The sequence below is a fragment of the Nesoenas mayeri genome (genome assembly GCF_963082525.1).
Source record: "Nesoenas mayeri genome assembly, chromosome: 1".
NCBI classification, from domain to species: Eukaryota; Metazoa; Chordata; class Aves; order Columbiformes; family Columbidae; genus Nesoenas; species Nesoenas mayeri.
In genome coordinates, this window is record NC_137541.1 from 146,163,365 (window position 1) to 146,177,398 (window position 14,034).

Below are 14,034 nucleotides of genomic sequence, written 5' to 3' on the forward strand. Positions count from 1 at the left end.
TGTTCAGCCAGTTGTCAATCAACACCCCCCATGTGCCAGGCAGCTTTCCAGCCACTCTTCCCTGAGCCTGTAGCACTGCCTGGGGTTGTTGTGACCCAAGTGCAGGACCTGGCACTTGGCCTTGTTGAACCTCATACAATTGGCCTCAGCCCAACGATCCAGCCAGTCCAGATCCCTCTGTATGGCCATCCTACCCTCCAGTAGATCAACACTCCCATCCAACTGTGTGTCATCTGCAGAATTACTCAGGATACACTCAATCCCCTCGTCCAGATCATTGATAAAGAGATTAAACAGAACAGGCTCTAATACTGAGGCCTGGGGAACAACACTTGTGACCAGCCACCAACTGGGTTTGGCTCCATTCAGTCCATTCTTGCAGCCCTGCAGAGCCCCTGCTTGCAGCAGACCCTCTGCAAGCAGGCAAAACTTCCAGAGATCCAGCTACAGGATCTGAGCTTTCCACTGCCAGCTCTTTACAAATCAGGAATAACACAAGCTCCTGCTCCAAAATACTTGACACATTTCCAATTGTGTCATATATGAAGTATTTACTACTATTTTTCAAGCACTACCCTCAGTAAAAAAAGGGGAGCTGAGGGACAGAAGTCTGCAAAATATTTTAAGTTTAAAAATAACACAGACTACTGCAACAGTCTCTAGGTAACCTTGACTCCTACTTATATACATTTTTCTGCTCCTGTAACACAGAACAAACAGGTTTTAGGGACATGTTTTAAGCAGATTCCAAGAGGCGCTTGCACAGAGGGATGGGAAAGTTCCTTTTTTAGCACAAATCCTCTAAGCAGTAAGGATCTACTATTTTCTGCAGCATGCAATTTCAGAAAGACTACCTCTCATTCTTCATTTAGAAGTCACACTTTCTTTTAGAAGCTACAAAAATATTCTTCTGATCAATTATTAAAACAACTGAACCATTTGCTGTTCCAGGAGCCATGACAGCTGTCTACCATTGTGTGGGGGTTTTTTTGCCTTTTTTTTTTTTTTTTTGGCTGGTACAACATCAAAGACTTTCTTCTTTACTACTGGAAACCAGAAAGCATTCCCTGTGAGGAAGAAAGATTTGTTTAACCTCTTTTTTACCACATCAGAAGGAGAAAAGCAACCTTATCTTCAAATAGCAACCTTCTAGAAATAATGTACAAAAGAACAGACCATTAAAGTGTACTTAATAAACATAATTCATACATAGGTACACGTGGACACTCTATAGCAGTTTTCTTTCAACAATGTGACTTCAGTGCAAATGCATCACTAAGGAGCACAAGTCCTTACAAAAATAACAACAGAATTAATAAAACACATACTATGGCACCAGAGACCTTTACAAAAATCTAAGCATGGCTTTCTAAAGAGAGTCTAGCAGCTTCCCTTTGCAGATAGGGACTCTTCTTTACTGCTTCTAACCTTAACCCACGACTAACACAGAAATCCTTCAACCATCAGGTCTGCGGTAGGACAGCACCAAGACGATGTCCCACATCTCCATCAACAAATTCTGATAATCTTTCTCCCCCTTATCTGAAACAACTCAGAAGAAAGCTTGGAAGGAAAATGCTCCAGCAAATAATTTTTGTGGCACGGCAAATCACTTGCTATCTTACTCGTGGCTGCAAGCACTCAGCTCAATCCCCAGGAACACCTGGTTGGAAGTTAACCTATGCTGTGCTCTCCTGGAAACAACCCCACAAACTGGCATTTACCTAGCAGGAAAATCCATGGCAGTTGCTCTTGAATCGACTTGCACTGAAGGTCTGCAGCTTTAACATCTTGAGAGCCAGTATGGAAAGTCCAGAGACATAGCAAGACACTAATTTTCTGTGTGCAACACTGATAGGGTTTTTTTTTTTACTTATTTGAGAGTTATCAGTGTAAAGGGGAAGGGAAAGAAAAGCCAAAGATACACATCAACTACCCACCAACCTAGTCAGTACACCAAGAGAGGCGTAATTGAATTTGTTGCCAAAGACACTGATGTGAACAACTGACCAAAGGAGACGGAAGAGGACAAGAAGGCCATAACAGTTTGTAGATACTCTAGACTGAGGTCAAACCACCCCACCTGTTACTCAAGCAAAGCAGTGGCCCCAAGCTCAGGACCACAGAGGCAGTACCAAGCACGTCACCACGCAAACTCAATGCTTGGCAGGGGATGGCAATGGAGGTACAGTGACTCCAAGCAGGCAAACCCCCAGCACACTACCTAAAATAACCCAGTGAGCAAGGCTGGGGAGCAGGAACCACCACTGAATTACTATCTCAAGAGGCTCCATCTGCTTGTGAACAAGTGTATTTTGGCTTGATACCTTTTCCTCACATGCCTGATGATGCTCTCTTTATGGCTGCCTTCTACTGCCTCCTGGCCTACCCTGCCCCCTTAATTCAATTCTTAGGAAGGAAGAATTTAGAATGTGTCAGATAAATCTCCATTAATTGCTTGACCACAAAATAAATGAGTGCTGAGTGACCACATTCAGCTTTCTTTTGGATCAGGCCAATTTATGGCAAATGTTAACTGGGATAAGAATGGAGAAACCTCTCTCCTCTAATGTCTTGCCAAGAGAGGCAGATCCTCCTCTTTCCACCAAAGCTCAGGAAAGCTCCCACATTTTGTTCCTAGCAATGCACCAAACACCACCCTGTGGGCTGGGAGTCAGCACATGGCTGTCCACCCCAGGAGATATGAGACTGAGCAATCTCCCTCACCCTGCAGCATGTTACCTCTGACACTACATCAGGCCTGACACAAACTCGCCCCCTCTCTTTGGCCTTTTCTGCACTGTTCTTTATTCATTGGAAATCAAGATCCATGTAGAGCGCTTGGGAAGAAAAGCCTACATATTTTGCACATCCTTAACTCCATCATGTTTTTAAAACTCTGATACAGCTGAGCTTTCTCCCCTACAAACTTTTTCTGAACCTCTTTGAGAGGGAAGAAATTAAAATGCTAGGCAATTTGAGCAGCTACATGCATCAGCTTTCCTCCCCCCCAGAGAAACTTATTTCTGCTTAGAAAGAGTCCATCACACCAGAAGTAAACACAACCACTCAGAGGAATCACTGCGGTTTTTACTGCTCTCCGGAGACAGTGATGCTTCTCAAGCTTGGCAGACTCCAAAGGGACACTTTGCAATGGCAGGTAACTACACACCAGAGCCAACATGTCTCACGCAGAAATAAGGTGTCCTGGCATGCCGGTGTCTAGACACGATGTGTGCCACTGCATTAGGAGCCAGACAGGACTGCACAGCAGGCAAGTGAGCACCTGGCCATGGCATGGCCATCCATCACAGAATCACAGAATGTTAGAGATTGGAAGGGACCTTGAAAGATCATCTAGTCCAATTCCCCTGCTGGAGGAGGAACACCTAGATGAGGTTACACAGGAAGGTGTCCAGGCGGGTTTTGAATGTCTCCAGAGTAGGAGACTCCACAACCTCCCTGGGCAGCCTATTCCAGTGCTCTTTTACTCTGAGAAGAGGTTTCTTCTCAATTTCAAGTGGAACCTCTTGTGTTCCAGTTTGAATTCATTACCCCTTGTCCTATCATTGTTTGTCACCGAGAAGAGCCTGGCTCCATCCTCATGACACTCATCCTTTACATATTTATAAACATTAATGAGGTCACCCCTCAGTCTCCTCCTCTCCATGTCCACCCGAAGAAGCTCATTCAGGATTAGGGTCAGTCACCCACAGCAGAGGAACAACCCTTCCCAGCAGAGCCACAGCCCTGTGCGCAGGCTTGAGGGACCACCGAAAATCTGCAACTGCTGGCACACCTCAGGAGCCACTGCTGTTGCAAAAACAACTGCAGCAGCAGGTGCAGCTGAGCTTTTTATTTGCAAGTAGGAATCTTCAGGCTTATTTACAGGAAAGGTGCAGGATTCTGACAGGCTGTCTCAGTGTGAAGACAGGCATGGAAAAATGGCAGCTGAAGACATGAACCACTGTCACCCAAACGCCCTTACACACTTCAGGTGTTTGCTTATGAGTGCACTCTCACCCCACGCAGAGCTTGGTCTCCTTCAGAGCCGAAAAGCATCAAATTTTAATTAGCACAAAGTATACAACAGGCTCCTACTTGCCCTGCACAAGACAGAACTTTTTGGTAACTATTGTTCCCTAAAAGTGAAATTTGCTGTAGTGCTCCTACTCTTGCCATGATACAGCCTGAAATCTCGCTTCCTTTAGTTTCAGGCACACACCTTAAAGAGTCTGTAAGTTTGGACACACACAAACAACTCTGCTTCTCCGAGGCACAGTCTCTCCAGAGAGCATCTCCATCAGAAAGCAGCAGGTGAGAGGAAAAACAGTGCAGAAAGCACCTACTGCACAAAAAAAACCAAACCAAACCAACCAACCAACCAAACAAAAAAAACAACAAACTAACTCTGCACATCTATATGAGAACATATTCTAGTTTAGCTGAGCTAAGAGTTCATATAATCAGATGACCAGTTTAAAGAGAAGGCATGGAAGAGAGGAAGCCCACCTCCAATACCCCTGCCCTCTGACTTTCATCTGCCTGGGGAACAGCCCCAAGAGCAAGATTTGGAGAATAGCTGATATTATGATGGCTGAACAGCAGAAAGCTTGGCAGAAAGAGCAATCCAGCTGGAAACAAATGCTTCCTTTTAAGCAGCCTGACATGTGCTTGCTTTGAAGCTGTGGTAATTAGATACCTTGCAATAATGAGGGATCTATTCCAATGTCTATGGCAGTGAAAAAGCTGGTGACTTTGTTTAAAACAAGAGAGATTACCAAGCTGTGGGGATCTCAAGAGGACGAGAAAAATAAAATACTAAAACCGATTTTCTCAAAAATACAACAAAAAAAACTCACAAAACCACACTCAAATCCACAGCAGACTACCAGAGCAAACACAGGAGCAGTGGTGGCACTGTAGATCTGATAGTTAAGGATAAAATATGAACATACTTGCTAAGCGTAAGCTTTTGCAAGACTAACTTGTCCAGCTGGAAAATGCTGACAACTTAAGGCACACAGACCTCTTCTGAGACCTGAAATTAGGAGCAGATATTCCAGATTATGCTGGAAATAACTGTACTGGCTACATGGCAGAAGCCTTTTATAGTTTAGACTTGAAGCTCCTAGAGAAGTAAAATGCAAATCAGGAGACAGAATGTCACAACCAGAATAAGAGAAGTGATTGGTACTTGCAAAACTTGCTTTAATATTATATTACACACAGCCAGTTGTAGATGGAGCAGGAAAGTACCCCATAAGAAACACCAGTAAAAAAATCCCACAGAACAATGCGTCCTGCCAAGAAGCCTGGAGTTTTACCTAACTTTATTCAGTAACTTGTATAATCGATGTGTTCATGTGTCTTTAGTCTCTAAAAATAAATTAAAAGGATACTCATGCCCTTGACTCTCAATAGCAATACATAAGCATCTGGAGGTTAAAAAAAGTAGTTACTTTCACATACTGAAAATCTTGAGTACCTGACAGTGTCTCATAAGCATTTCAAGTTGCCCATATGCTAACACTTAATAGGTCTTGAACAGTTAAAAACCAGCTGTTTTCCTTCCCCCCCCTCCCCGGCTCTGCTACTCTTATTTACTGCAATAATTGGCTGGAAAGCAAGCAGGCAACTCCAGCCAGCCAAAAACAGTACCTGATGAGCACATGGCAAGAACTTCAGAACACAAGGCTCAGACAGGAGTTCGACCTATGAGAAATGGCATCGGTACACACTAAACACGAAAGAAAGTGAAGGGCTGGGGAGTGGGCTGCCCTTCAGCAACAGAAATTTGCATCCGCTATCGAGAAGTTACAACATGTCAGCCTATGGTTTGAGGATTTCAAAATCCAGCAAAATACCTGCTATTATTTTTAATTGGATTTTTTTTTTAATCTTATTGAGTAATCTCTGTGTCACTGACAGAGTGAGGAATTTCTGAACAGATTTCCAGCGCTCCTGGGAAATCACAGACAGAAATAAGGACACTGCAACGGAGTTATCTCAAGACCCTGACACACAGCAGCCACAGCTGGAGATGTGTGCTGCAGGGACAGCACGGGGAAGGACAGGCTGTGCGAAAGCACTACCAGCACACTACACACTGCCCTCTCCTTTCACCCCCATCCAGACACAGCAAGAGGCACATGTGACAGTGTGAAACAGTTCTTTAAAAACCACCACATCAAATACTTCATTGATGAGATACTATCTTGCACAGCAGCGGAACCCTGAACCCAAAACTTCAAAAGGCTCCAATGCCAAAAGCTCACTGCCTCCACCAGTGACCTACATCAAACCTCTCCCCTCCCTCTGCTCTGCTTTACCTTCCCTTCTTGGGCACTCTATCCTGCCCTACTTTAATACAGATTACTTCAGCTAAACCACATAATAGTTTTATAGGGAGACTAGGAAAGGGCTGAAAACTTGTCACATCTAGCTGGAAAAGTAGAATAAAAGCATAACTAATGGTTTCCACAGCCAGTATCAGTCAATGGCATGGTATGCTATCCCAAACTCTTTATTTCGGATGTCTATCATGCAACCACAGCAAAAAAAAAGTGAAGAGTCAGGGATGAGCACAGTGGTGTGTTTCTCTCCACAGCAGCCACCAAAACAATAAAAAGGTAAAAATCCACAGTAATGCGTCCCTAGATGTAAGCCTAGGAACAAGGAACGCAATTTTACTCCCAAGTAGGGAATGAGCTCTTTCACAGAGGCACAGTTTTCTCTGCATTTGTCTTCCGAAGAGATCTGCCCACTGGATTTCGCCTTTGTTAACACAACTAAGGCTTTCCCCCCGCTTCCTCCCCAATTGAGACATCCATCACACTCAGACTGGAGGAGCCGGCACATCCTGAGGGATTTGCTGAGATCCCGGCTCTTCCCAGCTCCGTGCCGCTTCCCAGGCGTTGTAGATACTCACTGTGCTGTACCACCCCCACCACTTGCAGAGCAAACAAGCCGGGAGCACGCACGCACACAAGCATTACTACAAGGCTACAACCGAGCGAGCAGGATCCACCTATTACTCGGCGCAGAGCCTGAAAACAACCTAGTTTTAATAAACTAAGGCTGCCATCGGTTTTGGGAGGAGAGGAAGGCAGACCGTGCCATTTTTATTTAAAACCCAGGCTCTTCAGAGAACATCGCCACACGTCTATAAAGAGGTTACGCTCAAAACATGGGTGGATGATCTCCACAAGTCAAAATGAAGGTTTCTCTTGAATATTTTGCACAGTGTAAGATAAAGAAAATTTTCTGAGCCTTTATGCCTACTGGTATTTCAATTAGTGTTTTCAAAGGCTCTGCTTTGCTGAAGATGCAACTGCACGTAGCTGAATGAATCCCATCCACACACTAATTTCTTCCACAAAGCCGCAGCAGGGCTTAACGCGACCACTACTGCCCACCCTTTACTGAAAGATGGTTTCCCCACAAATAGGAAAGCGGGTTTTCTAGAAATACTGCATAATGAGTCATCGACTGCAGGCAGTTAAAACGCCCGGCACCTTCTGAGCAAGGACAAAAATAACAGCGGAACAAAAATAGCCATTCACTCGGGTGGCGGGGGGAGGACACCCTCTGAGGAGAATTCATTCTCAAAACTTCCCCCAGGTGCCCTCTCCCCCCATTCACCACAAATCCCCCCTCCCAGCCAGCCGCTGCGGGGCAGCGCTGCCCCCACCTCGCCCCCTCCGCCGCTCACCCATCTCCAGGGCCTGGTTGTACTTCTCCAGGGCGGCCGGCAGCTCCTGGCGCTCCCGCAGCGCGTCGCCCTCGGCGCGGAGCCGCCGCGCCCGGCTCTCGGCGCCGAACCACTTGTGCAGCAGGTTGCCCAGCACCACGTTGACCCGCAGGCGAGCGGCGGCCGACGGCGACGAGGCGGCGGCGGGGGTCGAGTCGGCGGGGCGGCGCGGGCGGTGGCAGCGGCCGCAGTCGCCGGGCTCGGCGCAGCGGCGGCAGTGGGTGTGCCCGCAGTGCAGGGTCACCGGCTCGCACAGCAGCCGCCGGCACAGCGGGCAGGCGAAGAGCTCGGGCGGGCGGCAGCACGCCGGGTCGCCCAGCCCCTCGCCCTCCGCCCCGCCGCCGCCGCCGCCGGATCCGCCGCTGCCCCAGGGCGGGAGGTGCAGCTCCTTGTCGCGGATGCTGAGGGCGAAGCTCTCGGCCAGCTCCCGCAGCTCCTCGGGCCGCAGCCGACCCAGCCGCGCCGCCGCGCCGTAGGCGTCCAGCGCCTCGGCCATGCGGCCGGCCCGCGCCAGCGCGTCGGCGCGGCGGAGGCACAGGCCCCGCTCGGGCTGCGGCAGCTCCGCCAGCTCCGAGCCGTAGATCTCGGCCGCCAGCTCGAAGTTGCCGCCGCGGAAGGCCTCCTCCGCCACCTGCAGCATCTCGGCGCACGGTGCCCCCGCCGCCGCCGGAACAGCGGACCCGGCCGCGGCCCCGGCGGCGGGGGGCAGCGCGCAGGGCCCCGGGCCCAGCTCCATGCCCGCGCAGCGCCGCCGGCCCTGGGCCGTCCCTACTCCATGCCGGGTCCGCGGCGCTGCCGACTCCCGGTTCCTTCCTGGGAGGGGTCGGCGACGGAAGGGAGGACGGAAGGCAGGGAGGAGAGAGGGGGCGGGTCACATCGCTGCAGCAGGGGGGCGGCTCCCGGGCGAGGCGGGGGGGTTGGGTAAGGCGTTGGGACGGGGGGGGAAGATGGGGGGCAACTGGCACCGCCCCCGCGGGCCCGGCTCCCGGCTTATGTAAGGGGCGGCCGGTTGTGTAAGCCGCCTCTAGCCGCCTTCCCCCGGGGCGGCGCGGCGCGGGGAGTGTTCGCTCCGTCCCTCCCTCCGGGCCCGCCCGGCGGCCGCCGCCAGGTGCCGGTGCCGCACGTGCTCGCGCGCCGCCGCGCCCGCACGTGCGCCTTCCCTCTGGCGGCAGCGGCGGCTCCTTGGTAGAGCGGGGCCGGGGGATGGGGATGGGGATGGGGGGGGTCCGCTGTGCGGCTCCTGCTGAGCTCAGCCTCTTCCTTCCCGTTTCCTGGTGCCCGGCATTAACCGCTTCCTCGCCGGGGCTGCCCGTCCCGTCCCGCCCCGTCCCGTCCCGTCTCGCCGGTGCCGCCGCCGGGACCCCCTGAGCGCCGGGGCTCTTCTTGGTGCCGCCCCGCTCCCGGGTGCGCCCTTGCCCTTGGGGCGAGCAGCACCGCGCGGAGTGGGTCGGGTTGTGTTACCCGGCATTGTTTGGTTGTATTTCCTCGGCCCCAGAGAAAGCGAACACGTGTTCTCCCTTAAATAAAAAATAAAATAAAATTTCTGAAATCCCACAACTCTCAGGAAAAGAAAAAAATAGAAAAATATCTTTTTCTGTCAGCGGCAGCCTCGCCAGCTCAGCTTGGGATCTGCGAGTCGTGCTGAGCGTTGGCTTGTGCATCGGCAGCAACAATAAAACTAATGCAGCTGGAAGTTAGTTAATCATGCGTGAGTCAGAAAGGAATCCAACTTGCTCCGCAGGAATAACAGGAGTAAAAAAAAAAAAAATAGGGAACGTTTATTTTAGACACAGCTGTAAACAAACTGTTCGGAGGAGCGGGGAGCCTGTCAGTCAGATGAGGAGGTGCCCATTGCCAGCTGCTTCTTGGATTGCAGCTGGACAGTGGAGTGTGTTTTGGTATTTGCCTCTCTCCTGCTAGGCCTTAAGCCTCTTAGCCAGAGTTAGGAAAATCTTGTTCCTCAGCTATTGTACCAATTAATGCTTATAGTATGAAATTGTACCAACTTTCTTAATAGTATGAAATTTTACTACCTTTCTTAAGACTATATATATCGTTTACACCATATACTGCATGGTCATGCTTAAGTGTGAATAACCATGACCAAAGGACCGCAGCTCATGGCAAGGAGAAGGACAGCCCCCCCTGGAAGGTAAGGACCTTTGTTTCTCAGAATCAGAAACCTGTCCACAAAATATAAAGGTTTCCCCTGGGCTCCCAAGGTAACGCCCCTCCCCTTTACCCCTCTGACACCTCCATGAAACCGTCCTCTAATCTGGCATCACAAATAACATTCAAGGAGACATTCCAGGCCAGGCTGGACAGGGCTCTGAGCAACCTGATCTAGTTGCAGATGTCCCTGATCATTGCAGGGGGTTGGACTAGATGGGCTTTGAAGGTCCCTTCCAACCCAAACTATTCTGTGATTCTCTTATATGATTCTATAAGCATCTGTAGCATGACTGACTCCAGAGATGTTTAGGTCAATAAAGAAGCTGGAGGATGATGATGCCATGGAACTATAGTTGCTTTGCAAAACAGTAGCATGTGTGTGCATTAAGTTGTTCCACAACTTACCCGTTTTGCACTGTTAATGTTTCTAATAGTGGTTCTTTGAGTGATGCTCACTGGTTTGCCACCTGCACCACGCTCCTAGGCCCAAGGTTTCTATCCAGAAGCTGGCCTAAGCATCCTGGCCCTATTTAATTATTCTTGACATTTTAACTTGCGACGAGGATGCGATTGAATCCCATTGCCATCTTTATTGGAGTCATCACACAGACAGAAGTGGTGCAGCTAGTTCTGCTCTGCTGTATCAAGGACAAGCCAAGGGATCTTAGAGAAGGGACAAAAATGTGGACTCGCCACCTGAGCAATCCCACATTACTGTCTGGCTCCTGGGACCCTGACAAGAAGTAGTAGCATTTTTGCTGGTTGCTCCTGTCCCACTCCCCTCCGCCCCACCTGCTTTCCTGTGTAAGGAGGTAGCAGGTGAGCCTGTCCTGCCACACCACTTTTCCCCACGTGTCTTGGGATTGCTGCGTGACAGCCCTTCATCTCCACTCATCCCTTCTGACGGGCACCTTGTGGGGGCACCAGCTCAGGTGGTGGTATTGAACATGGTCAGTCAGCCTCTCCATTTTCTGCTGTGCTTGTGCCGTGCTCTGCCAGCGTGTTGGGATGGCTGTGGTCTGTTCCTCATCAATGCTCAGCAGGTGCTTCTAGAAGAACCTTCCACTAAGTGAGGCTGCCACTTTATTTAGCAACGCGATCAATAGCCTCTTGGCATGCAGCCTCTATTATTTTTGAGACATCTGTTTCTGAGGGAATAAAACTGCCTCACTGCTTTTCAAACTGACTCAATGTGGCATCTTTTCTATTCTTGCTGTGTACAAAATTACTTGACGCCAGCGTCTGAGCACACCTGCATTGCTCTTCTCTGTGATGCCTGTTTTGGGGTCCACATTCTTTCACAAGTCTTCTTGCTCCAGAACACAGTTAATTTGTATGTCTGGCCATGACGTTACCTCACACTTGTATCCTCTGTTTCCTTATCTGAGCAACAAAGCCACTTCGATATAGCTCCCTTTTGCAGCATTGATAAGAATTCACCAAACCATGGATCTTGGATGGACAATGAAAATGTGGAATCCCCACTTGATCCACCACAAAATATTAATACTTTGCAGGAAAGAATACTAGCCTAAGAAACAGCAAGAAACAGAGGAAAGGAAACTAAAGTAAAATTATTAATGATCTGTACTTAAGAAGCTCATGTTTCTCAGTGAAATTATTGTTAGTATGCCTACCTCAGCAAACATGACATAGGACATTTCTGCCAAGAAGTTCCAGTGGAACAAGTGCCCCATGATGTGGTCATGTGGTTTATGGCTTCTTGTTGGACAAACGGTTGCCAGATAGGCCAAAAGACCTGACCATGAAGTCTACTGGAAAGTTAATTTTAGATGAATAATAGATGAGATGTCTCGTATAGGTTAAATTTAATATGAATAATAAATGAGATGTCTAGTGGTAATTAACTTTCATTGTAGAATAGAGCCTATCCTGGAACTGAGAAGTCAACCATGAACAGTTGATTTAGTACTTGGTGATTATTGCTAAATTTTGTGGAGTGCTTAACCTAAAGCAGGGGTGTAACTACTCCTACATTTATACAGTCCTAAAATTACACTCAGCCCTTTGAAGGCAACCGTGAGGCTGATGTGGCCCCCAGTGAAAATGAGTTGGACACCCCTGACCTAAAGTAAACTTTGCTCACTATGATGTCATTATAACGCTAAAAAACACAGCCCCTGAGGGAAAGACACCTAGCCCATTCAGGATCCTTCCTCAGGGAGCATGGGTAGTAAGAATAGTGTATACAAATACTGTAACCAATGAGCCCTACAGGACTCCCCTGAGGGTCTGCATATAGTGATAAGACTTCGTATAAATGATTGAGACTTCATATTACTGGTATGCTAGTTTGATCTAGCATCCAGACTTGTACATGTCTGTAATAAAATCAGTATCTCGTCTCTGAGTGTGAGATTGGCTTTGCACTCTGGGAGCAAACTCACAATTAGCGACAACAAAACTACAAGCAGCTGATTGCAACAGCCACAAAGCAAAATGCATTTTTTGTAAAGCATCTGAAATCCAACTGAAACATCAAAGTTGATTTATAATTTTTTTATTAGAAGACTAGGACTGAATAGGACTGAAATATTGCCTACTGTAGGAGCTGAAGGACCTCCTCTTGTACTCACCAAAACCATGGCAAAACTTCGGCTGAGTTCATCAACTTAAAACCCCTCCCCCATCACCCAAAATTAGCCACTGTGTGGCAGGTTGTTAGAGATGCTGCCTGTTAGCAGTCATTATTTTTCCTGTTAATAGTATGCTTCCACTTAGGAGTGGCCTCATCCCACTCTCTCGAGCAACATCCAGTTGCAGAGGTCCATCCGCTTTGCAAAGGGAGAATTACAGGCGCTTACTGCACTGAGTCAACTGTTACACACTTCAAAGTTGCCATGAGGTTTCCTGTAAGATTGTAGCCTAATTTTCAGCTTCTGCCCCAGGCCCAGCTTTCCCAGCATTTGCCCCAGGCAAGAATTTTACTTGAAGTTTGAAGGGGAAAGAAGGAGATGAAGTGACTTTAAAATGACAGCATTTACATGTTTGGAGGGCATTTTAATTCCTCTAACACACTTCTATTCCAAGGTAGTTTGAAGTGTTAAACTCCGGTTTGTTTCAAGGACCTTATGGAAGAAATCTGTCTTTTATTGTTTCAAAATGAGTTAATTAGAAAAGAATGATAAGATATAATCAGTGCACAGACACACACACACACATCCAACACCAAAATGTTGCTGAAGTTGTAAAGTCAAAGACACAAAAATTAGGATACAGCATAATTTAAGGCTGTGCATACTTATTTAATTTGTCTCCTTCATGCCTTAACCTGATGCAATTTGCATTAATCACACACAATTTTCTCTATAGGATGCATGCCTTTTTCAGTGCACAAGAGAGCAGCTACTCAGTTAATTCACACAATTGTGTGGGCATCCACACAATAACTTTCTCATTGGTCACTGTGCCGTGCCCCGTACCTTTTAATTTGTAGTAGTTGTACTTTGCTGCAGTAGCAGAATTATACATTTCCTCATGTGCTTTTCTATAAAATTCAGGGCTACAGCATTGGAATATTTCACAAATATGCACACATTTTCTCAACTGCTTTTCTACTTCCCTAATCACTGCCTCATTTCTTACAGGCTTTACAGCTTTCAAAAGAAAAGGTCACTGTATAATTATTACTACTGAAGTCTGTGTCAGTTTAATGAATTTGCCCCAGCTGAAATAGCAGAAATACAATTTTTTAGTTGTTTGTTTGTTTGTTTTCAATAAAGCCTTTTTTTCAGAAGTATCATTTTTATAAGAAATTTGCACGGTACTGCCAGTGATGAAAAAGGTGATGACTAAAATATATTGATGTAAACATAATGAAGATTATTTCCTCCCCCCCTCAAGAAGACATCTAATATGTCAATTCAGCTGCTGTGAATCATTTCCTTGCAACATCCCAGACAGGGAGATGGATCTTGTCCTTTCAGCGTGACACACATGTATCGTGTATAAAGGATATTATTCTTAACTATATCCTGCATGGGGTGACTGGAAGATTAAAGAGCTTAATAATTGTCCAACAAATCATTAACGTGTCCTATGATGCAAAAGGAGCCAATTAAAGTGTACTACTGGATTCCCTTCCAATA

The 14,034-nt window shown here is 47.5% G+C and overlaps 1 protein-coding gene across 1 annotated transcript in view; it reads right to left on the reverse strand.

Moving 5' to 3' along the window:
* LONRF2 (LON peptidase N-terminal domain and ring finger 2) overlaps nt 1-8,489 on the reverse strand; it is a gene marked incomplete at both ends in the record, with an annotated part of 32,737 nt that extends 24,248 nt beyond the window's left edge. The window contains one exon of the mRNA XM_080363610.1: nt 7,715-8,489. Coding sequence (XP_080219736.1) covers nt 7,715-8,489 — 775 coding nt within the window. The remainder of the gene's footprint in view (nt 1-7,714) is intronic.
* Nucleotides 8,490-14,034: the final 5,545 nt, after the last annotated feature.